Source organism: Bison bison, unplaced genomic scaffold, assembly GCF_000754665.1.
Source record: "Bison bison bison isolate TAMUID 2011002044 unplaced genomic scaffold, Bison_UMD1.0 scf7180017864519, whole genome shotgun sequence".
In the NCBI taxonomy this organism is placed as follows: Eukaryota; Metazoa; Chordata; class Mammalia; order Artiodactyla; family Bovidae; genus Bison; species Bison bison.
Genome location: NW_011495072.1, coordinates 11855140 through 11881033, shown reverse-complemented (window position 1 = coordinate 11881033; position 25894 = coordinate 11855140). Strand labels below are relative to the sequence as shown.

At 42.1% G+C, this 25894-nt stretch overlaps 1 protein-coding gene across 1 annotated transcript in view; it reads right to left on the bottom strand.

The window, feature by feature from the left end:
• Positions 1-261: 261 nt before the first annotated feature.
• AKNAD1 (AKNA domain containing 1) overlaps positions 262-25894 on the bottom strand; it is a 45654-nt gene continuing 20021 nt past the window's right edge. The window contains exons 6-15 of the mRNA XM_010831030.1: positions 22911-23125; positions 18833-18965; positions 15200-15281; positions 15010-15095; positions 9465-9562; positions 5602-5724; positions 5378-5482; positions 3019-3100; positions 1728-1827; positions 262-1020 (exon numbers count right to left, since the gene is read on the bottom strand). Coding sequence (XP_010829332.1) covers positions 889-1020; positions 1728-1827; positions 3019-3100; positions 5378-5482; positions 5602-5724; positions 9465-9562; positions 15010-15095; positions 15200-15281; positions 18833-18965; positions 22911-23125 — 1156 coding nt within the window. The 3' untranslated portion in view covers positions 262-888. The remainder of the gene's footprint in view (positions 1021-1727; positions 1828-3018; positions 3101-5377; positions 5483-5601; positions 5725-9464; positions 9563-15009; positions 15096-15199; positions 15282-18832; positions 18966-22910; positions 23126-25894) is intronic.

The following is a 25894-nucleotide window of genomic DNA, read 5'->3' as shown; positions in this document are numbered from 1 at the left end:
GAAGTCACACATATTTCTTATTAGCTTGCTTTTCTTCACTATCTTACAGATTATACACCTCATTCTTTTCAGTGGCTGCAGAGAATTAACTGTATGTCATTTTTGAAATTAAATTTCACCTTTATTTGGCTGCTCCAAGTCTTTATCGCTGCATGTGGGATCTTTGATCTTCCTTGCAGCATGCAGGATCTTTAGTTACAGCATGCAGGAATCTTTCAATTGAGGCATGTGGGATCAAATTCCCTGACCAGGGATCGAACCCAGGCCCCCTGTTTTGGGAGCTCAGGCTTAGCCACTGGATGACCAGAGAAGTCCTGACTGTAATTGTTTTTGAATCATCATAGAGGGTATTAGATGTGTTCCATTTGTGAGCCCTTCCCATCAGTGGCCATCCTCATACACATTATGTGACATATTGTTTGAGTGACTTAAAAGCAAAATCCTAGTAGTGGAATTGCTGCTCAGAAAGTAAATACTTCCAGAATTTGTAGAATTTGGTAGCAATTATTGAGTTGCCTTTCAACAGAGTGGCACTAATATGTACTTCTATCAGCAATGTATGAGACCACTCATCTCCCCCATCTTCCCTGACACAGCCTGGGTTTTCCAAACTTTAGTTTTTGCCATACTGACAGGTAAAAGTATATGTTACTGTTTTCATTTCTTTTATTATGAGTTAGTAACATTTATTTTTAAATACGTGTTGACTTTGATTTTTAAGAATCAGAGGTCCATTTTTTTAAAAAATTGTGTCCTCCATTTCTTTCAATTTTGATGTTTTCTCTAGAAAGTCATCTTCATAAGTTGTATAATAAGTAAAATACCTTTGGAGGGAAGACCAAGTTTTCTCTGCATTTTTTTTTTAATCCTTGGTTGCCTTGAGTCAAACTAGTATTTCAACTTTTTCCTCCATCTTTGTACTTTGGCAAGATCTTCTGCAATAGTTCTAATCATTTGATCAGTAGTTTGTTTCAGAATGGTTGCTGTCCTTAGCGCATGATCCAAAGACGAGTTTAAAATCTACAGAGGAAAAGTCCACACATTTTGGTTACAGAAATTTACTACTGCTCCTGGTAATTGGGTTATCTCATTATTAAACATTGCAAAGTGGAATTTTTGGAGTATTCTGTTTTCCACCCAGTCTATTTCTGTTTTTGAGAGCTGGTTTCCTAGGAAACCAGTGTGAGATGGAATATATTTTGTAGAGAAAGGGACAGAAAAAAAGATAAGCACGTGACTGATGAGCATGAATCAGAGGATGAGGTCAGCAACCTGCTGGGCTGTTTCCCTGCTGTGGAAAAAGAGATCTGTGAGAAGGAAGAAAGACTCTTGGGATGAGGGGCACTGAAGGGGATTTAGGGCCCGTAGCCGCTGAGGGGCACACAGGGATGTGGCGCGTGCTTGTGGCGACATTGAAAGTGACCTGACTGAGAACAAAACTGCTGGCAGCTCTAACCCCAGTGTCACTGGAACAAACTTGTGAACGGCACACTGGGAAATCCTAGAGCTGAGGCACCACCCACAAAACACTTTCTCAGGAAATTTCCCTGGGAACCAATTTAGGAATAACACAAACCATGTGGCTGCTCAGGCTGTGTGTCTTTATGTTAATGCTGAGCACGAGTTGTTTCAGCAGAACACTTCTTGATGCTCTCATACTGTAATAACGTAAAAGCCATCAGTTTTGTAGTTAGGAAGACCAAACTCACAAGCTGCAAGGTCCTCACCTCAGATTCCGTTTCTTTGTTACTGCTAAAGTTGCTGGAGGATGTGTTTTCAGAAATCCTGCAGGAGTGGGAATGGGGGGAGAGTGTAGCAAGGTCTGACCTGTAAGAAAGGCAAAAGCACATTGATACTTGTGTAAAGCACCCTCTTCAACTCTGTGGTTCAGTAATGGCTGTGTGTGTGTGTGAGGAGTTGGTGCACCATCTGCACAGAACCAAGATGCAAACCCAAGAACTCCCAGGTGGCTGTATTCATACACACTGCACCGCCCCAGGCAGTGCGTAGTAGGGTTCACACTGAATGAGTGTGACTGCACAGCCTGAACTCTGCTACACTGTCAAGTCTGCCTCCTAAATAGCTCTTAAATACTAGTCTTCTCTCTTTCCTTTTCTACCACCCTTAGCTAAGCTGCCATCATCCCACCTGGCTTATTGTACTGGTCTCTTATTTGGCTTCTGTGCTCCAGTCCTTGACTCCTCTAATCCATTTCCTCTCCCTTAGTAGTGAGAGTGATCTTTTAAAACACGAGGAAGCTTTAAAAAACACTCTGGTTTAAAAAAAAAAATTCTCATTGGCTACCCATTAAACCTGAGACTCCTTCCTGCAGCCGACAAGCCCTTGCACAGCCTGGCCATGCCCATCCCACCAGCCTTCCCTCACCTATCCTGCCCCACTGCCTCACCCTCTTTTAGGCTCCTGCCACATTGTTCCTGAACTTGCCAAGGGTTTTTCCACACCAGGAGGCTCTCTCAGACTGGCATTTCTTCGCTCGTGCTCTTCCATCCTTGCTGACTCATTCATACTTACTCTTTGGAACTCAGCTTCTCTAAACCACCGTATTAGGTAATAGTACTCTATGCCCCCTTTTCCTCTACCAAAAAAGTAAGAGCAGAGACAGTAGTTGACTTTGTCACTGTGTCCTCAGGACAAGCACAATGTCCTGCTATTGACACTCAAATATTTGTTGAAAGAATAACTGAATGATTGAAATACTAGCCAGATATAGGTTTGAATCCTGACTACTACTTAAGATCAAGGTCAGGGGGCCCCCACCTCTGGGATCTGATACCTGACGACCTGAGGTGGCACTAATGTAATAATAATAGAAATAAAGTGCACAATAAATGTGCTTGAATCATCCCGGAACCCCCATGGAAAAGCTGTCTTGCACAAAACTGGCCCCTGATGTCAAAAAGGTTGGGGACCGCTGCTGTAGGTGATCATGGGCAGACAATAGTGCACTAAGCACACTGCATACACCAAATGGGTGGTCATTTTGTTCATCATACTTACTTTCTTGATATGGGTTCACATCCGTCATTAGAGGATTTTGGATTTGCTCTTTGGAAACAGATCCATTTTGGTTTTGAATGAGCTGAAAAATGTTAGCTGTGGTCAGATTCAGAGCACAAAAATGATCCCCAAATCCAATGGTGGGTATATGGCTATCCTTTCCTGAACTTTTCTGTATAAGTGAAATATTTCATAAAGTTTTAATAAGGAAATAGACCTAGGGAACATGGAAAGTAGCCATTGAGTATTCTGAATTCAAGAAAAGAAATTCAACGTTTAAAAGGAGTTTTATTAGCAGACAAGAAACCAGGAGTCTAAGTTCCTTTGGTGCTAGCTGGGTGACCTGGGCATATCTATGGGTTCAACTTCTTCATCTGGCAAATGGAGGGATGATATTTTCCAAGCGCTTGGACCAAATGGATTTCTAAAGTCCTCTCTACTTTAGGAGCAAGGATTCTAGGAGTCAGAAACTAAAAAATTATGTTACTAAGACAATCCTAGAAAATAGAGACTAAACAGATAAGATAAATTTAAGAAAGTCACCATGGGAGACATGAAGAGCTCCAGGGAAGGGAAGAGAGGCAAAGCAAAGCATGTGTGTGCTCCGTTGCGTCCACCTCTTGGCAACCCCTTGGACTGCAGCCCACCACGCTACCCTGTCCATGGAATTTTCCAGGCAAGAACACTGGAGTGGGTTGCCACTTCCTACCTCAAGGGATCTTCCCGATCCAGAGATCGAACCCATGTCTCCTGTGTCTCCTGCACTGGCAGGTGGATTCCTTTGCACTAAGCCACCCCGGAAGCACAGTGGCCAACAAATCTGCTTTCTCTGTCACTGAGGCTCCCTTTCCCCCCTTCTCTTGCCTCTCCTCTCTTCTCTGTTTTCCTTCTTTCTCCTTTGGTCTCCTGCCATATCCACTGGTCTCTAATATCTCAGCTTCACTCCCTCTCAGGAGGGTCCCACTCGACAAGGGGACAGGGAGGGATTATCCGTCAGACATGGAAGGCAAGGCAGGAGCCAGAAAGTCCAAATTTAGTCACACTGCACCCTGACTTACTTGTCATGACAAACAGTGGTACTAATGACCTCAGTCTTAACTCCTTGGTCATCTCATTCTTAATTTGTAGAAACTGAGAGTTGGAAAGGGTTATAGAGTCATCTGGTCCCATTCTCATTCAGTCTACAGATGTACAACATCCTGACAAAGTACCGTGTATCTCAGCCTGCAGGTGGAACTCACGACCTCCTGCAACAGCCTGCTCCACTTTCTGTCCTTTCTGGAGGGTCTCTTAAACACTGAACAAAAGACGCCTCCCTGAGACTTCTACCCTCTTGGCCACTGTACATTTACTAATGGCGTTTCAACATCACATTTCAAACGACTCAATTGCTTTCCTCATTCATATATTAGAATGAGAAGTCTCATGTGCTGTTGACCCCAAAACCAAGGAGATAGTAAAGAAGTGTGCCTGTTGCTTCTGTGGAGTCTTAGGGACTGTCACCTCAACAGAACACATCCAGTTGGAGGATTGGGCAGCTGGGGGTGGGTAGGGGAGACACAGCTGAGGTCAGTCTGCTAAACACAATTCTTTAGTCTTGGGCATCGCAACTGTGAAAGGTCAGAAACATTCTCTCTGGTGCCCTGTCCCCAGCAATGGAAAGAGCTCTGAAGGTATGAACTCACCCATGAGGAAAGGATGTCGGAGAACCAGACCCGGTTGTTTTTCAGAAGCAAGACAAGGGTGTGCCCTCCCCACTTTGTGTTCCCTTGGTCCACTCTGCTCTCTTAGCACTTAACCACATCTTGCCGTGAACTTTCCTCATTAGAGTATGAGTTCCTTTTTTTCAACAGGTTGTAAACTCCTTGAGAGGAGGTAGCCATTGTCTTATTCATCTTTATAAATAAATGTTTGTGGGATTTTAGGTATTTCCAAAGACAGCAAAATTTTGCATTGAAATTAGCAACATGATATTTAAGGAGTGTAAAAATAGTCTATTTCTTTACATACTGACTTTTACTGGGGATATATTTAAAGCTTTTCTCCCTTCTGAATAATAACAATAATAGTGGCAGTTAGTCATTTGCTCATCAAATATTTATGACTTGTTGCCAGATTACACTGGTATAGCACTTCGTACTTCAAAGTCCTTTATTGCTAGGACTGCATGTCTACCAGCCCAGCCCCTTGCCATCCCCGTGTCGGGCTGGATGTGGAAGTGTCAGATGAGTGCTGGAGACCGGGCAGCAGACTTAGCGGGTGCTCAGCATATGGTAACAGTGGCCAGTGTGACATGTGTCTCCCATGGAGGGAGTCTAGGTTATTTACAAAGATGGGATCATGCAGGAGATGTACTTACTCGGTGAAGAATTATTTTCATTTAAATAGCAGAGCTGAGCAAAGGCACTTCTTTCTGTATGATTAAAGAAATTCTGTCCTGGGGTGTTGTATCTATAATGAAATTCTGAAAAGAAAAGATTAAAAATGCAACTCATTGCCTGCAAACAACCGTTGTGCTCACTTACAGACAGAGAACCAGATACAGCCTGTTTTTTTATCCTGAGGTGGCCCAGTCGCTTTCACCTTTAGGTGGTTCTTTCCTGCAGACTCTCTGCGAGTTAAGAATCTTAGTGCCACAGTTCTCACACTTACTACTCTGCAGTCCAATCCGAGATGCAGAACAGCAGCTGTATCCTGTATCAGAACCTGAAAAAGCCCAAGTTATGCAAAGGAAGTGTGAGGTTTTTATTACTATAATCCTAAAATGTGCTTTGGACAGTAGAGCTCTGATCATGCAAAATATGCATTAGCCCCAGAGTGTTCAATTTTCCCTGGGGGAAATTTATCACACAGGTTGCCAGCCTAGGGGTGATATTTTGGACACCGCCCCCCCGCCTTATGACAACTGAGAGGTGTTTTGATAAGTATCAGTTCTGATAGGAAAGTCTCAAGATTTGCCCAGCACATGTAGGTCTTCTAATGGATGGATCTGTGAGAATTTGGCCCACTGAATTATCAGACCATCTCGCATTTGTAATTATTTCTCAAGATTTGCCCTGATACATCCACATTTTCTTCTCAGACCCTACAGTGGCCAAGAGCTTATTATCCAGGCAACTGGAAAGATGGTTTTCCTCTACAACACATTCATAAATCCATATGGGAACTTGAATCATAGCTTTGCCCTCATCAGAACCACAGAGAAGCTAGTAGTAGAGAGCATGTGTATCTGGTGCAGGTCTGGGTCTTGTTTGGCTGGCTGTGGGCAGTGGCGCTCTCCCGGAAGGCCAGAGCGTGGGAGCCTGGGTCCAGCAGGTGAGTATGTCACACTCGGGTGTCCAAGCAACATCTCGATTCCAGCAGAGAAGGGGTTGGGGGACAAAACTGCTGCCAGTGCTATTAATGCCTGCCTTGCTGCACTCATGGTTACACTCATTGTAACATTGTCTACCAAAGTGTAAATCACAAATGGAGTGAGCTCTAGGAAGGTTTTTTCCCTTCCCCAAGTCTCAGTCAGTAGTCACTGAATGCCTTCTAATTCAGAACTCAAGGAAATTACAAATAGAGGAAGAATGATGTACACCCTGGGCTGGCTGTGTTGTACAAGGGAAAGAACGTAGGCCTGAGTTTGAAGCCTGATTCTGCTACGTACTGACTGTGATGGTTGGTAATATGTCACAAACTCTAACGTGCTCCTCAAAGGATAGAACCTAATTCCTCTCTCAATTGTGGTTGGATTTAGTGACTTGCTTTTAACAAATAGAATATAGTGGTAATGATGTTGTGTAACTTCTAAAACTAGGTTGTAAGAGTCATTTAAACTTACATCTCAGTCTTTCTCTTAGATCACTTGCCTGGGGGAAGGAGGCTACCAGATCATAATGACATTCAAACAGCCTACTGGCCCCCCTGGCGAGGAACTGAGTTCCCTGGCCAATGGCCATGTGTGAGAACAACCTTAGATGCAGATTCTCTAGCCCCAGTAAAGCCTTCAGATGATGGTAGTACTGGCCAACATCTTGACTGCAGCCTCATGAGACACTTTGAGCCTGAACCATCCAGCTAAATGGCTCCCAAATCCCTGGCCCACAGAAACAATGAGATAGCAAATGTTTGTTGTTTTGAGCCATTAAGTTTGGGGATACATCATTACATAGCAATAGATAATACACCAGGCTCTTTGACCCTAGTTGCTTAATTCCTACTTATCTATACAATAAAGACAATAATTCCTACCTTTTAGGGTATTATGATAGTTCAGTGATATATACTATATGTCAACAATTCTCAAATTTTTGATTTCCGAACCCTCTTACACTCTTAAAATTGAGGACCCTAAAGAGCTTTTGTTTATTCTAGTTTTAGTACCTCAGATGCTACAATGCAGGAGACCCAAGTTCGATTCCTGTGTCAGGAAGATGCCCTGGAGAAGGGAATGGCTACTCCCTCCAGTATTCTTACCTAGAGAATCCCATGGACAGGGGAGCCTGGCAGGCTACAGTCAATGGGGTCAGACACACTGAGTGACTAACATTTTCATATATCATAATATGTGGTGTTTTTCATACCTGCACTAAAAGTCTATCTTCTTGCACTGGAGAACTGTCATACAACATTCAGTTGGTTGAACATGGATTGCTGCTGCTGCTGCTGCTAAGTCGCTTCAGTCGTGTCCGACTCTGTGCGACCCCATAGACGGAGGCCCACTAGGCTCCCCCGTCCTTGGGATTCTCCAGGCAAGAACACTGGAGTGGGTTGCCGTAGAGGAGTATTTATTTATAAATTTCAAGTCATTTTTACTCTGTAGAATCATTTAGATTTTCCTAAGAAGGAAAATTATGACCAACCTAGATAGCATATTCAAAAGCAGAGACATTACTTTGCCAACAAAGGCCCGTCTAGTCAAGGCTATGGTTTTTCCAATGGTCATGTATGGATGTAAGAGTTGAACTGTGAAGAAAGCTGAGCACTGAAGAATTGATGCTTTTGAACTGTGGTGTTGGAGAAGACTCTTGAGAGTCCCTTGGACTGCAAGGAGAGCCAACCAGTCCATTCTAAAGGAGATCAGCCCTGGGTGTTCTTTGGAAGAAATGATACTAAAGCTGAAACTCCAGTACTTTGGCCACCTCATGAGAAGAGTTGACTCATTGGAAAAGACCCTGATGCTGGGAGGGATTGGGGGCAGGAGGACAAGGGGACGACAGAGGATGAGATGGCTGGATGGCATCACTGACTCGATGGATGTGAGTTTGAGTGAACTCTGGGAGATAGTGATGGACAGGGAGGCCTGGCGTGCTGCGATTTATGGGGTCGCAAAGAGTCGGACACGACTGAGTGACTAAACTGAACTGAAGACTGAATGAGCAGTCCCAAGGGTTTTTTTTTTAGAATTTTAAATTGAGAAATTAAAAAAAATACTTTAAAAACAATAATCATTTCATGTTCACAAAATAACATTTTTTATGAAAAATAGCTATTTTGAAAATTTTAAAAATCAGTGACCTGTGAAAAGAGCAGCAGTGTTTTGTGTTTTGGCAAATACCTAGACTATCTGGCTTAACCGAAGGCAGCTGGCTTCCACAGGTGTGTCTCCATTCAACCTGTTGCAGTATTGTTCTTTCAGGGAATAGAGAGGACCTCACAGCCCTCCAGGGACCCTCTGACCACATTTTGAAAATCTCTGCTCGGTTCTGGTGTATAGAGTAAGTGTTCAGTCAGTGAAACCTATTATTATTATTAGAAAATGTGTCTTCTACAGAGAAGAAATAGAGCTACATGTGACAGAGTAGGAATAATACCGATTTGAAGAAAAGGCTCTTGGCTATCAGACTATGGGAATGTAAGCTAGCCTGGTTAGTTCTCTGGCCCCCCGTTTCCTCCTGTATGAACTGGGTAGATTAGGCTTGGGTGCTGATTTTCTCCCTCATAGCTGCCTAAGCTGCAGGCCTCAGCCCCATCTCTTCTTCATACAGGGCAGTCCTGCCAGCGGTTATTTTTCTGCTTAAACTATCTTCGGAGAAAGGTCCCTATGACTAAAAATCATTGAATTCCATGCACTGGTGCTCTCTGGGTCTCCTCTCCACCCTTTCTGCTCCTATGAAATGTATGTGGACAAGTCCTCAGCAGCTCCCATGTGGGTGAGCTCCTCAGGTGCAGATTCTGGTTCATGCTGGGGGCTGCCACACACAACTGAGACCACCTCGTGACTGAGTCATGGAGCCCTGCGACTTCAGGCAGAGACAGGTGTGGGCACTTTCACGCTGCTTGACCACATCTCGCCTGAATCAATTCATTACTAATTCTTTACATTTTGCAAAAACAAAAATTAACATGCAACACCCTAGTCTAGGTAAAGCTATTTAGCATAGCAGGTATTCTGCCCATAGTGAGCAGAACCCAAAGAGGGACCGGAACCATGACGACTGCCCCTAGACCCCTCAGCTTACCCAGCACTGAATCTGAGTGCAGCATCTTGTCTTGAATGGCAATAGGAAACCTTCCACAGTCAATTCCTCTGTGATCTTTTTTCTCCATTTTTTGCTTCCTAAAAAAGGTGCATAAGAGTCCATAAACATTTAGTACACTGCTAATAGAGATAGTGAAGGAACTGGTAAAAGTGAAATGTGAAATTTCTTAGGTCAGAGCCAGTAACGATGGAGGATGTATGTCATTCTCAACACAGCCAACCCTCAACCCTCTGCCTGCCTGTTTGAGAGCTTTCCTGATGAGAAAGTGCACCCAGCACAATCTGGCCTGGTGAGAACATCTATGTGTGTGTATATTAGATGCTCAGTCGTGCCTGGCTCTTTGCAACCCCATGGACTATAGCCTGCCAGGCTCCTCTGTTCATGGAATTCTCCAGGCAAGAATACTGGAATGGGTAGCCATTCCTTTCTCTAGGGGATCTTCCCGACCCAGGTCTCTCGCATTGCAAGTGGATTCTTTACTGTCTGAGCCACCAGGGAAGCCCAAGAACATGGATACCAAACATTAAATCTGTTTCGTTTTCCTGAGGATAATATCTAGTCATCATATACACATACACAATCAGAAATATGAAATACAGAATTATAAAACAGAGTTTTCTTCATATTCATGCTTCAAATTCAGTTCTTATCAGGGGAAGAAGCTATGCTACCTGTTGGTACCAGATCACATGACTTTGTATCCAAAAGTACAAGCTGAGCGATCCAAAAAGTCCTGGATTTTGTTCTGTGTCTCTGGTGACTCAGTGATAAAGAATCTGCCTGACAATGCAGGAGACTCAGGTTCAATCCCTGGGTCAGGAAGATCCTGTGGAGAAGGAAATGGCAACCCACTCCAATATTCTTGCCTAGGAAATTCTGTGGATAGAGGAGCCTGGTGGGTTACAGTCCATGGGGTCACATAGAGTTGAACATGATTTAGTGACTAAATGACAAATATGGGGCTAAAGGCTATGAGACCATTGTTGTTCAGTCACTTGGTTGTGTCCAACTCTTTGTGACCCCATGGCCTGCAGCATGCCAGCACGCCAGGTTTCCCAGTCTTTCACCATCTCCTGGAGCTTGCTCAAACTCACGTCCATTGAGTCAGTGATGCCATCCAATCATCTCATCCTCTGTCATCCCCTTCTTCTCCTGCCCTCAATCTTTCCCAGCATCAGGGTCTTTTCCAGTGAGTCAGCTCTTCCTATCAGTTGGCCAAAGTACTGGAGCTTCAGCTTCAGAATCAGTCCTTCCAATGAATATTCAGGATTGATTTCCTTTGGGACTGACTGGTTTGATCTCTTTGCAGTCCAAGGGACTCTCCAGAATCTTCTCCAACACCACAGTTCAAAAGCATTAATTCTTCGGTGCTCAACCTTCTTTATGGTCCAGCTCTCACATCCATACATGACTACTAGATAAACCACAGCTTTGACAAGATAGATCTTTGTTGGCAAAGTAATGTCTCTGCTTTTTTAATATGTGGTCTAGGTTGGTCATAGCTTTTCTTCCAAGGAGCAAGCATCTTTTAATTTCATGGCTGCGGTCACCGTCCGCAGTGATTTTAGAGTCTGTCACTGTTTTCATTGTTTGCCCATCTATTTGCCATGAAGTGATGGGACCAGATGCCATGATCTAAGTTTTTTGAATGTTGAGTTTTAAGCCAGCTTTTTCACTCTCCTCTTTCACCTTCATCAAGAGGCTCTTTAATTCCTCCTCACTTTCTGCCATAAGGGTGGTGTCATCTGCATATCTGAGGTTATTGATATTTCTCCCTGCAATCTTGATTCCAGCTTGTGCTTCATCTAGCCTGGCATTTCTCATGATGTACTCTGCATAGAAGTTAAATAAGCAGGGTGACAATATACAGCCTTGATGTATTCGTTTCCCAGTTTGGAACCAGTCCGTTGTTCCAGGTCCAACAGTTCTAACTGTTGCTTCTTGACCTGCATACAGATTTCTCAGGAGGCAGGTAAGGCAGGTTTGGTATTTCCATCTCTTTAAGAATTTTCTAGTTTGTTGTGATCCACATAGTCAAAGGTTTTAGCGTAGTCAGTGAAGCAGATATTTTTCTGGAATTCTCTTGCTTTTTCTATGATCCAGCGAAAGTTGGCAATTTGATCTCTGGATCCTCTGCCTTTTCTATATCTAGCTGTACATCTGGAAGGTCTCAGTACACATACTTTTGAAACATAGCTTGAAGGATTTTGAGCATTACCTTGTTAGCATTTGAAATGAGTGCAATAGTATGGTTGTCTGAGCATTCTTTGGCATTGCCTTTCTTTGGGATTGGAAGGAAAACTGACCTTTTCCAGTCCTGTGGCCATGGCCAAGTTTTCCAAATTTGCTGGCATATTGAGTGCAGCATTTTCACAGCATCATCTTTTAGGATTTGAAATAGCTCAGCTGGAATTCCATGACCTCCAGTAGCTTTGTTCATAGTGATGCTTTGTTTGTAGAGACCATGTGGCGTTCATTTTACCGATGCTAAGCCACCACATCAGAAAGATGTGCTATGGTAGTCATACTGGGACACTTCCCCCAGCCATCTGTAGCTTCAGTTTCCCTCCTTCACAGAAACTCTAACTCCTTGAAAGGGATTTTAGTTGATAAAAATTCTTAAGAAAGTTCTAGCTCAGCCCCTAGGATACTGTAATAAGCCCCTAGGGAACGTTGCTCATTCTTAGTGTGGAGGGCACCGTGCCCAAGATATCCTGGACATAGCCAGTGAGTCAGGAATGAGTGTGATTCCCGGAAATGGGGTTTGAGCCTCAGGCCTTGCTTGCAAATGCAGGCTCATCCAACTGTGCCTGGGCCTGCTGCCGGTGGACTCCAACCCTACTTGGAGTCTGTGAGGCTAGGGGCTGAGAAGCCAGGCACTTTCCTGCTTCTTGGAAAAACATGCTCTCCTTCTGAGTCACATATTTTCTCACACCTTATTTTCTGCCTCCACCCTCCTCCTCTGGGGCATGTGAACATCTGCTCTCCAAAGTGGAAAACTTGGATTGCGCTCAAGTGAGCTCAGTCTAATACACGACTTTCTTTTTCCGCCTCTTTGAAACTTCTTTGTGCACTAAAATCTTCTTGCCAAACAGCTAAGGGAAGCTCTACTTGAGAAGACAGTTTTTCAGCAAGACAAAGTTTTTCAGCAATCCAAAATCTCTTAAATCCAAAATTCTGCATCAGACATAAAGGGATAAACATTTTACATGTAGCATAATTGTTATTTATCTGCATGTATATAAATATCCTTCAAACAGTATGTGCATCAGTAGGCTAAATAGATAATACATTCCATCTGAGAGAACTCTAATCTTCTAAAAGAGTAAAGAGTCTATACAGTCTTCTGTTCAATTAATTCCTCAAGGATGATGTAGTTTACCAAGATTTCAAATGATAAACCATGCCTATTGCCAGCAATAGATTTACTATTAGATCTGATTTTACACTTGGCTGTGTTTTACCTTCTAACTTGTTTGTTATAAAAGAGAAAATGTAGTCTGGAACATTGGTCCCTGTATTGGTACTTAAGTGGTTCTGTGAGGTCTAGACTATAAATTTGGTAGAGAAATATCTAGTACCTTGAATGCTTAATCAGAATGTTTTTAAAATGTCAGACTATTTTTTATTATACTTGTTTTTATTACTGTTGTTTAGTTGCTAAGTCATGTCCGACTCTTTGGAGAAGGCAATGGCACCCCACTCCAGTATTCTTGCCTGGGAAATTCCATGGCTAGGAGCCTGGTAGGCTGCAGTCCATGTGATCGAGAAGAGTTGGACATGACTGAGCGACTTCACTTTCACTTTTCACTTTTCACTTTAATGCATTGGAGAAGGAAATGGCAACCCAGTCCAGTGTTCTTGCCTGGAGAATCCCAGGGACAGAGGAGCCTGGTGGGCTGCCATCTATGGGGTTGCACAGAGTCGGACACGACTGAACCGACTTAGCAGCAGTAGCAGCAGTCCGACTCTTTGTGACCCCATGGACTCTAGTCCACCAGCCTCCTCTGTCCATGGGATTTCCCAAGCAAGTATACTGGAGTGAGTTGCCACTTCCTCCTCCAGGGGATTTTCCCAACCCAGGAATCAAACCTGAATCTCCTGCATTGGCAGGTAGATTCTTTACCACTGAACCACCAGGGAAGCCCTTTATTATATTTACTAAAAACAAAAAACAAAAAAAAACACCTCAAAACCTAGATTTTAATTCAATAAATAAAAATAGTGAGCCTGGGTTGACTGAGGGAGTTGGCATTATTCAAGGCCCTTCTATCCCTGAGAGTCAAAGCTGATGGTTTATTAGACCGATGGTCCACACCAGATGACACATGGAGATTTTTTAGGGGGTGGAAACTCAATAGAACCCTGATGACAATTACCTATTCCCATGCTGGAATGCTTTCTAACAGGAAACTGCAGTCTTTCAGACCTTGTCACCTGCCTTTATTAGCGTACATTACACACACGTAATTGTGGTAACTAAACTGCCCCTCCCTCCTTGACTTTCAACCTTTCTAAGGTCAATTAGTCAAGGTTTGGCCTCAGTCCACTGTACCTCGGAAGCTTGGAGGAGGCACATCTGGCTGATTGATAGAAGCTTCAAATAAATGATTCTGAATCCATGGGGACTAACAGTTGACCTAAGAGTGTTTCAAACCCATAAAGGGTCTCTCCCTAGGGTTTCACATCTACACTTTGTTACCCAGTTTACAGCTTGTCACCTGGATGATTTCTTGCTGAGGGATAGGGGAGAAGTAAACCCTGAGATGTGGAATTAGGCTTATTTCTGGTGGGACTGGGGGACAGAGGTGAGACCCAATAGGGAAGATTTTTCAGTCATTGTGAGGGGAGAGTAGTGAGGGTGGGAGCTAGTATACAGTGGTGTATAATAATCTCCCAGGTGGGCAAGGTTCAAAGGGAGCCTTCAGGCCAAACCACCCTCCATATGCTGTAGTTGTGATTCTTAACCAAGGGGCCTATCAGAGTCAGGGGAAATTTAAAACAAATATTCCCACAAGGGCTCCGCCCCCGGGAGGCTAATACAGTAGGTGGGGCTGAGGCATATACATTATTTTCAAGTCCCCTGGTAAGGTTGAGGGCCTCCCAGATGATGAAGTGGTAAAGAATCCGCCTGCCAATGCAAGAGATGAGGGGTCCATCCCTGGATCGGGAGGAATCTCTGGAGAAGGAAATGGCTACCCACTCCAGTATTCTTGACTGGAGAATCCCATGGACAGAAGAGCCTGGAGGGCTACAGTCCATGGGGTCACAAAGAATCGGCCACGACTGATGCATCTGAGCGTGCACGGTGAGGTTGAAGCTCTCCCCAGTTGAGGGCCACGGCTAAAGGGATTTGTCAGTTGAGAGAGAGGGCAGTCACTGTGTCCAACCCTGAGGTCTGTGATTCTGTAACTTGGCTCGTGGCTGCTGGTCGTTCAGTGAGTTGATGCCCACCCTTGCTGGAGTTATTATCCCAGAACAGGCTCCCACCCACCCTGGGAATTTAGCAGCCGGGAACCCTCACCACTGAAGTACGCGGAGGCAGAAGGCACAGCTTGCACTGGTCGTCTCTGCACGGTCCTGCCTCCCCGAGGCGGTGCTGGGCTCCTCCTGCACCACAAAACACACACAGATGTGGATGCGACCGAGGATTTGACTCACCCCTCAGGGGCTTGGGCACAGCCCAGCACGCGTGCGGACCCCTCCAGACTCACCATCGCCGGACGCCTCCGCTCTTCTTTCTGGCTTGAGCGAGAGTTGGGGGAGGAGGGGGCGGGGTTTCTGTGCTGTAATGGCCTAGGGCTTACAGAAAGGAAGATTCCACCCTGCCTTGACTTCCTTCCTTCTCCAGACATTTAAAAGTCTAGTTTACAGATGACAGAACACTCCCCCAACACACACCCCGTCTTTTTCTCTTTGCTTTGGTTTCGAATTACCCCAAACTCCACTAGAGGATGAAGAGACTGAGGATGGTTTTTAAATGCTTCACTGATTTAAATCTGATCACTGTTCAGCAGAGTCTAAAAGCCTTTCCAAAGCACTGTATTCAACTGTGAATTAAAACAAGGTTTAGAGACTGTCTAGAGGCCTAAATTATTGTTTATATGTCCCCGTTTAACACACACCCAAAAATCACACTATGGAACTGAAAGGGCTGACACCACCCTTGCTATGGTTTTACCCTTTATGTAAACAAAAAAATAAACACTTTTCTCACCATTACAAACAATGGTAAGAAAGAAGCATCAGTGTACAAAACATTTCCATATTTTGAATTACTTCCTTAGGAAGTGTCTGGGTCAAAGGTTGTGAACGTGTTTGTGTGATGATACACGTGGCCTGATTGCTTTCCACCAAAGCTGCACGAACTGCATGCTGCCAACAACATGGGCAGCTTGCTTGGCCACACCTTCCTCTGCATCAGGAATTCTGTCTTGAAAATGTTCTTGTTCATTTAAAAAGTAGGGGTGGCCCTTGTGTTATGAACATTTCATCTGTTGTTAAAGGAGATAAATGTTTCCCCATATGTTTATTTATTGGTCGTATTCCCTACTTGTGACTTTTAGTTATTTTTTTATCCATCAATTTTTTGGGTTTGGGTTTCAGTGTTTTCTTATTGGCAAAAATGTGTTGATCATTCCTTGTGCCAGGTGCCTCTCATATCGTCTCCTTTATCCCTTCCCACCATCCTGGCAGGTTGTCCCCATTTTAGTGATGAATAATCTGAGACTCAGAGAGTTTAAGCTGCTTGTCAGGGTCACACCGAGTGAGTGACCTAGCCGGCATCTGAGTCCTTCCCAAATACTTGTGTCGTTAACCACACATCTATGGCTCTTTCGTACCTGTGTCAGAGCACTTTGTATGATAAAGATCTCAATAGTGAGCACTGATTGCTCTTAGTGTTTTCTAGGTTGTCCACCTTTCTTAAAAATATTGACTGTGGTTTTGCAAACATTAATTGAAATGTTGATACTGTCAAAGAGGTGGTAGAAATGGCCAAGAAACATACAAAAATGGGTAAATTTTACAAACAGTCAAAGAAATACAGATAAGCACAATATCAGTTTTCACTTATCACTTTAGTGAAGGTTGAAAAAAAACAGATGCCCTGGTTTGACTCAGGCTGAAGACACTTTCATTCCCAGGCACTGCCGTGGCCACCACTTTGCTAAAGTCTAGTTTATCAAATTTTCGCTATGTACCTTTTGAACCATCATCTGCAATCCTAGATTTTTCTCCAAAGGAACTAATCAACTCTGGCCAAATGTTTCCATGTTAAATGATTTTACTGAAGCAGTGTTTATCCTATCAAAGAACCAGAAACAATTGAATGTCCATCAATAAGAGATTGGTTTAATAAGTCAGGGTCTACCCATACAATGAAATACAAAGCAGTGCTTAAAAATGCAGCTGTAGGTTTACTCAGTAACAGTTGAGAGGCCCCCAATATAATGTTAAATGAAAAAAGTATATTCTAAAACAATACATGTATGACCCCACTTCTGCAAAAAGCATGTGTATCAGAGAAAAGAGACCAGTTTTTCTCCCAGAGAAATGTTCCTTTTTATACTTTTCTGATTTTTTTTTTTTTTTTTTTTTTTTTTTTTTTTGCTATGAACCTGTATAGTTATAATTTAAAAAATAATGAGGCTTTTTTTTTTTTTTTTTACTTCACTCTCCCTCTGTGTTTTCTTTTATCACTCATAGGCCTACAAGGGATACCCCTGCACTTCAGATTTCCCTGGTAACTCAGATGGTAAAGAGTCTGCCTGCAGTGCAGGAGACCTGGATTCGATCCTGAGCTGGTAAGATCCCCGGAGGAGAGCATGGCAACCCACTCCAGTATTCTTGCCTGGAGAATCCATGGGTAGAGGAGCCTGGTGGGCTACAGTCGATGGAGTCTCAAAGAGTCAGACACAACTGAGAGACTAACACTTTCACTTTCACTATATTAGAAGAATGTAGAGGGGTGCCCTCTACCCGAGTTGGGAGACCTGGGATCCAGTATCCCCCGTCATTTGTGGACAAGTCTCTTCACCTTTGTAAGCTTTCAACTTTTTTCTTCAAGAAGTCTTTGCAAGCAGCAAGGTTCTGAACCAGCAGAATTATTATTGTCTACAGCTTATTATAAATTTGTCATTATTATTTTAGGCCCAGGGGCTTTTAATCCCAGTATTTCCAATTCCTTTATAATGGAATTATCTCAAAATGTGGTCCCCAAACCAATAGCATTGGCATCAGTTGGGAGCTTGTTAGAAATGCAGAACAGTAGGCTCACCCCAGACCTGTTGAATCAAAGCCAGAATACAGTAAGACCTGCAGGTGAGTCCTCGACACCCTGCAGTTGGAGACAAGCCCTGATCTAGAACAACTGCCTCAGGAAGCTTTCGCCTGCGTGCTCAGAGAGTGGGGAGGGTTAGCCATGTGGGCAGCTCTCACCAGCACTAACATCCAGGACACCCATTAGAACGAGAGCTAAGTGATCTTAATTATACTAATTTCAGAGTCACAGGCAGCCATACTGGGTGGGTAAAAGTGCCAAGGCAATGAGCTGAACGGAGCCAGGACGGGGCTCCTAGATGCTACCCTGGAGCAGAAGACAATCTCACGGCCATTTACTCTGGTTAGTCTGTTTTGTTTTGTTGTTGTTGTTTTTTTTTAAAAAAGCAGTTTGAATTTTAGAGTCAGTTCTTGAGCCCCACTTTGGGGGATTATTCGGCTTTTGTTTAGTCTGGTGAAGTCACTGAGAATTTAATTTCAGTACTCCGGGGATGGTGGGAAGGAGTAGCCTGAAGTAGAGTGTGGTGGGGACGTCAAGCGACCACTTGCCTTTTTCTCACCCTCCCTCCCCCAGACGCCTTTGTGCAGAGGGTTCCCCCCAACCCAGGCAGCCAGGCTCCCGTGGAACCCACTGTCCACTTCTCCCTCTTGAACCCTCAGGAGGAGCCTGTCGCTGCACTCTTTGCTAGGGCTGTGGGGCCAGCTCCTCAGAAAAGGGGGCCTCCTGTCCCCTCTGGGAGCCCTGCAGAACGGCTGGAATGGTCCTTGAGTAACTGGGGAGCCGCAAGAGGACTTGCCCTTAGGGCTGCAGTCCCATAGGAATGGACTCAAATCAGTTCTGTGTCCTTAAGGCATTGCATTCTCCTGCCTCGAGTCTCTTTCCCCAGACTCCTCACCTAGCTGCCTCCTCCTCATCCCCCAGTACTCAATTCACATCTCACCTCTGACCGTAACCTCCCCCAGTGAGTTACTTTTGGTCAAATCCCATCATGACCAAGGTAGCTACCCCCAGGTAATATAGTTACTATGAGCCAGGTCCTGTCTTAAGTATATATATATTAACTCACTTAAATATCCTCATTACATCATTAAAAGTTCCAAGAAGCTGCCAGGTGAAGCCAATGCTGCTAGTCTTGGGACCAACTTTGAGATATTTCATTATAAACACACTAGAAATACTGGGATTAAAAACCCCTGGATCTAAAATGATAATGACAAAATTATAGCAAACATAATAGTTATCCTGGTTCACACCTTTACAGTTTGCAAAGTCTTTTTGCTGAAGAGGAGTTGGAAGCTTAGATAGGTATTATTAGCCTCACTTTACACAGGAAGAAACAGGCTCAGAGAGGTTACATAACTTTCTTAAGGTCACAAAGCTGATCAGTGACAGAGCATGGATTTGAACCCAGACAGTCTGACTTCAGAGTCATAAAAATGCATTATTACTGGCACCTGCATAACACTTTTAACATTCTGTAGTTCCACGTTAATTTTATCTGTTCATTGCATGTGTCCCTCACAGAAATGTAAGCATCTTGACAGTAGGTGATTTGTCTGTCTTATTTATATTGTATCCCTAATACTTAGAAAAGTGCCTAACATTTAGCAATAAATATTTGCTGAATGAATAGGTAATACTAGCAGTAGACTCTCTTTTCAGGGCTATTTATCACAAAGTTATAGAGTCCTCATCATCTTGCAACAGTTTCTGTAAACTTGGGACCCATTAAGAGCAAACCCATACCTCATGGAGTGCTGACCAGGAGGCTGGGCTGCCTCACTAGGCTCGTTCACACCATGCTGAAGCTAACTCTGGCTCAGGACGAGAGAGAGAACCAGCTGTGAACCTTTGAGATCATTTGTTAAAACCACCCTGGCTCAGAGTTTACTATACTGAGTATGCACTCCATGTTGGGCATTCACTTAAATGTTTGGGCTGCAAAGATGGGTACAAAGGTGCAAGACAAATGAGACACAGTTGTATGGGGACACAGAGGCTGGGGCAAAGAATTCTGCCTTGGGGCGGGTGGCTGTGCATCAGGGTCGGGTCATATAAATGGCCTAACTCTGAAGATGAGGCTTGAATGAATGGGATTTTGCCAGGTCGGATTTTGTAAGTGTTCTGAGGAGGCAAACCTAACTTGTTTGGAAGGGCTAACATTTGTATAATCTTCCACACCTGTCTGGAATGCAAAAGTAGGAAGTCAAGAGATACCTGGAGTAACATGCAAATTTGGCCTTGGAGTACAAAATGAAGTAGGGCAAAGGCTAACAGAGTTTTGCCAAGAGAACGCACTGGCCACAGCAAACACCCTCTTCCAACAAGAGAAGACTCTACACGTGGACATCACCAGACGGTCAACACCAAAGTCAGATTGATTATATTCTTTACAGCTAAAGGTGGAGAAGCTCTATACAGTCAGCAAAAACAAGACCAGGAGCTGACTGTGGCTCAGATCATGAACTCTGTGTTGTAAAATTCAGACTTAAATTGAAGAAAGTAGCGAAAACCACTAGACCATTCAGGTATGACCTAAATCAAATCCCTTATTATTATTTGTAAGGAATTTGACAAACAGATTCAAGGTGGAAGTGACAAACAGATTCAAGAGATTAGATCTGATAGACAGAGTGCCTGAAGAACTATGGATGGAGGTTTGTGACATTGTACAGGAGGAAGTGATCAAGACCATCCCCAAGAAAAAGACATGCAAAATGGCAAAATGGTTGTCTGAGGAGGCCTTACAAATAGCTGTGAAAAGAAGCTAAAGGCAAAGGAAAAAAGGAAAGATATACCCATTTGAATGCAGAGTTCCAAAGAATAGCAAGGAGAGATAAGAAAGACTTTCTAAGTGATCTATGCAAAGAAACAGGAAAACAATAGAATGGGAAAGACTGGAGATCTATTTAAGGAAATTAGAGATACCAAGGGAATATTTTATGCAAAGATGGGCACAATAAAGGACAGAAATGCTATGGACTTAACAGAAGCAGAAGATATTAAGAGGTGGCAAGAATATACAGAAGAACTATACAAAAAATATCTTAATGGCTCAGATAACCACCATGGGGTGATCACTCACCTAGAACCAGTCATCCTGGAGTGTGAAGTCAAGTGGACCTTAGGAAGCGTCTCTATGAACAAAGCTACTGGAGGTGATAGAATTCCAGATGCTGCTGCTGATGCTGTGAAAGTGTTGCACTCAATATGCCAGTAAATTTGGAAAACTTGGCAGTGGCCACAGGACTGGAAAAGATCAGTTTTCATTCCAATCCAAAAAAAAGGCAATGCCAAAGAATGTTCAAACTACTGCACAATTGTGCTTATCTCACATGCTAGCAAATTAAGGCTCAAAATTCTCCAAGCCAGGCTGCAACAGTATGTGAACCGTGAACTTCCAGATGGTCAAGCTGGATTCAGAAAAAGCAGAAGAACCAGAGATCAAACTGCCAACATCTGTTGACTCATCAAAAAAGCAAGAGAGTTCCAGAAAAACATCTACTTCTGCTTTATTGACTACACCAAAGCCTTTGACTGTGTGAATCACAACAAACTGTGGCAAATTCTGAAAAAGATGGGAATACCAGACCACCTGACCTCCCTCCTGAGAATTCTGTATGCAAGTCAAGAAGCAGCAGTTAGAAATGGACATGGAACAACAGACTGGTTCCAAATCAGGAAAGGAGGACGTCAAGGCTGTATATTGTCAGCCTGCTTATTTAACTCCTATGAAGAGTACATCATGAGAACTGCTGGGCTGGATGAAGCACAATCTGGAATCAGGATTGCTGGGAGAAATATCAATAACCTCCAATATGTAGATGAAACCACTCTATGGCAGAAAGCAAAGAAGAACTAAAGAGCCTCTTGATGAAGGTGAAAGAGGAGAGTGAAAAAGTTGTCTTAAGCTCAACATTTAGAAAACTAAGATCATGGCATCCGGTCCCATCACTTCATGGCAAATAGATGGGGAAACATTATAGGGAGAGCCTTTCTTTTTTGGGCTCCAAAATCACTGCAGATGGTGACTGCAGTCATGAAATTAAAAGACGCTTGCTCCTTGGAAGAAAGGCCATGGCCAACCTAGACAGCATATTAAAAAGCAGAGACATTACTTTGCCAAAAAAGGTCTGTCTAGTCAAAGCTATGGTTTTTCCAGTGGTCATGTGTGGATATGAGAGTTGGACTATAAAGAAACTGAGCGTCGAAGAATTGATGCTTTTGAACTGTGGTGTTGGAGAAGACTCTTGAGAGTCCCTTGGACTGCAAAGAGATCCCAACCAGTCCATCCTAAAGGAAATCAGTCCTGAATATTCATTGGAAGGACTGATGTTGAAGCTGAAACTCCAGTACTTTGGCCACCTGATGTGAAGAACTGACTCATTTGAAAAAACCCCGATGCTGGAAAAAATTGAGGGCAGGAGGAGAAGGGGATGACAGAGGAGGAGATGGTTGGATGGCATCACCGACATGATGGACGTGAGTTGAGCAAACTCCCGGGGTTGGTGATGGACAGGGAAGCCCGATGTGCTACAGTCCATGGGGTTGCAGAGTCAGACACAACTGAGTAACTGAACTGAACTGAACATACATCCTGTCCTTAACTCTGACTAAAATCTGCTTAAATTTGAGTAACATCCACAATCATTCAGATGTTTCCATTTGTTGGAATTTTAATTTGGTCTGAAATGGTCTTATATTTGAGGTTACAAAAAGAATGGAGAGACTGTGGTGATCAATTTGAATTTGTGATCTTGCATACATAGACAATCCAAAAGAATTTAACTTGAGAGAAAGAAAATGTAGAAGTGGACTCGTGGGAAATAGTTCTTTCAGTGAGTATGCTATTATGTAGCAGGGAGAGTACAAAGCTATTAAGAAGAAAAATGATTTCTTCCAGGCACACACAATCTACAAAAATGTTATTATTCATCCAGAAGAAATAGTTCTTCAGCAGTTCATCTGTTTAAGCTGCACTGTTACATCCTAAACCAATAAGAAATTTCAAAAACCAACACTTGAAATAGCTTCTAATTTTTAAAATCTGGTTCTACTTTAAATAATGATTCATAGACCTTTGGAAAGTTAAATTTTCATGAAATATTAAGATAGAATTCAGTGATTCCATGAATTAGGATTCTATACATACATAAAAACCATTTTTCCTGGCATGAAATTAGCTGTAGGTTGCTGTATTACCTCATTTAAGGGTGGAGAGGATGTGAATGACAAGTCATCCAGGTTGATTGGAGAATTCACGGGAAGAGAGACAGCTGAAGTACGTTTGCTTTTATAAATTTTCTCTTTAAAATCTTTAAGTAGCATCTCCAACTTGAAGATTTCACCTTCTACTTTTCTAGGTAAATATAAACAAACAGGCATCTTATTGGGTATGCAGTTCATATTGTTACTAGTAACAACAGTTCTTGAATATAGCATTGATTTACATTTTTAAGGTGGTCTGTCTTCAGACAGGAAGGATGATGGACCCTGACAGACATCCTGTTTATAGTTTCACTTCAAAGGCCTGGACTCTTCTCTTTATTTTCTTCCAGTTTTATGGAGATATAATTGACATACAGGACTGGATAAATTTAAGATGTACAGCATAAAGATTTGACTTTCATCATGAAATAATTATCACAAGTTTAGTGAACATCCATCATCTCATATAGACATAATATTAAATAAAAAATATTTTATGTGTGTGATGAGAACTCTTAGGACTTACTCTCAACTTCCTTATAACATACGGAAATGTTAATTATATTATGTTGTATATTTCTAATTCTTATTTTGTTATTCATTAGCTGTGTATCCTTGGGCAAATTATTTAATTTTTCTGTGTCTCAGCTATGAGATAATACCCTGCTTATGTGGATCTGATTATTTTGACATCCCTTACAGTTAGTTCTAGGAGCTATAATTCTGAGAAAATAATGATTTATATGACTTGAAAAAGAATAACATGAAAAATCTGAGTAATTTAATAAGCTTGATCCATAGGTATATGTGCATATAGGTATATGTGTATATATGTATAGTTTAGGGCTTCCCTGATGGCTCAGATGGTAAAGAATCTGCCTCCAAGGCAGGAGACTCCATGTGCACATACAAATATAAGTATATATATTTTGCCCCCAAAGAATTAATTTTCCCCAAATTCATTAAAATTATACAATTTTATCTATTACCCCCCCAAAAACAGTATCAATAAATTCCAAAACTTTAAAAATTATATCACAGCTGTCTCACTCACTAAGATCAAAAACAATGCAAAGGTGTTCCTTCTTACCACTCCTATTCAACACTGTACTGGAAGTGCGACCTAACGCAATAAGACAAGGAAAGGAAATAAAGAGTACACATTGGAAAGGAAGAAATAAAATTGTCCATAGATGACATGATAGGGTAGAAAATTCAAGAGAAGCAACCAAAAAACTTTGAAACTAGTAAGCAATTATAGTGAAGTTGCAGGGTGTAGGGTTAATATATGAAAGTCAATCACTTTCCTAAATATCTTTGCTGAACAAGTGGAATTTGAAATTAAAAACATAGTATCATTTGCATTTAGATCCAAAAAATTAAATGTGGATTGGCCAGAAAGTTCATTTGGATTTTTCATATTATCGTACAGAAAAACCTGAAGGAACTTTTTGTCCAACTCAAAACTTAGGTATTCTATGCTAAGTCACTTCAGTCGTTTCCAACTCTGTGCGACCCCATAAACTTAGGTATAAATCTAACAAAATGTGCACAAGATCATTATGGAGAAAACTGCAATACTCTGGGTGAAATCACAAAAGCAAATAAATGGAGAGATGTTACACATCCATGGATTGAAAGAGTTGATAGTATCAAGATGTCTGTTCTTCCCAACTTGATCTTAACCAATCCTAGTAAAAAAAAAATTCTGGCAACTTCTTTTGTGGCTATTGACAAACTTATCTAAAGTTTATATGTAGAGACAAAAGACCTGGACCAGTCAACACAATACTGAAAGATAAGAACAAGTTGGAGGACTGACAGGACTCGACCACAAGACTTACTCTAAAGCTATAGAAATAAGGCAATGTAGTATTGATGAAGCGCAAGACTAACAGATCAGCGGAACAGAAAGCCCATAAATAGACCCACATATAATTAGTCAGCTGATATTTGGCAAAGGAGTAAAGTCAATAGAATTGAGCAAAGATAATCTTTTCAATAAACGGTGCTGGGACAATTGGACATTCATTACAAAAAAATCAATCTAGATACAGACCTTATACTCTTCACAAAAATCAACTCGGAATGGATCATAGGCCAGGAATAGAAGGATCATGTTTAGGTATCGAATGAGTTGTTTTTTTTTTTTTTTTTTTTTAATGTTCCTGAAGAGTTACCTAAAGTCTTCTTTGTTGAACTCACCCATAATCCCACTTGGATTAGGTGCCTTTGGGAGATTTTTTGTTTCTAGAAACAAACTAGATCTTTTCTAGTTTCCTCTTGTTTTTAGTCTTTTGGGATTTCCTACCTCTTTTTGAGTAGATTTTAATAATTTATATTTTCCCAGAGACTTGTCTATTTCATCCAGATTTTAAAAGGTGTTGATAGGAAGTTGTTCAATCCCAGTCAATCTAAAATTTTTCTTCTGGTATTTTTCCATTCTCATTCTTAATGTTATTTATGCTTTCCACTCAAACTTTCCATTGGCTATTTTATAGATATTTTCAAAGAAACTATTTTATTTTATTGATCAAATTATTGTAAATTGTATTTATTGCTTCTTTTTAGGAATCTCTTCCTTTTGTAAGTTTATTTTATTGTTCTTTTTCTGCTTTCCTGGTTTGAGTACTTAGTTTATTGATTTTGAACTTTACCCCCCCCCCATATTAAATACATTTTAAAACAATATTTTCTTCAAAGTATTGTGGTTTTTTTAGTTACAATACATTGGTTTTCATATGTGCTTTTCTCATTTATTATTGACTTGTAGATTAGTGGGTGTGTGTATGGCACAAAGTGAAGAGGAACTAAAAAGCCTCTTGATGAAAATGAAAGAGGAGAGTGAAAAAGTTGGCTTAAAGCTCAACATTCAGAAAACGAAGATCATGGCATCCAGTCCCATCGCTTCATGGGAAAT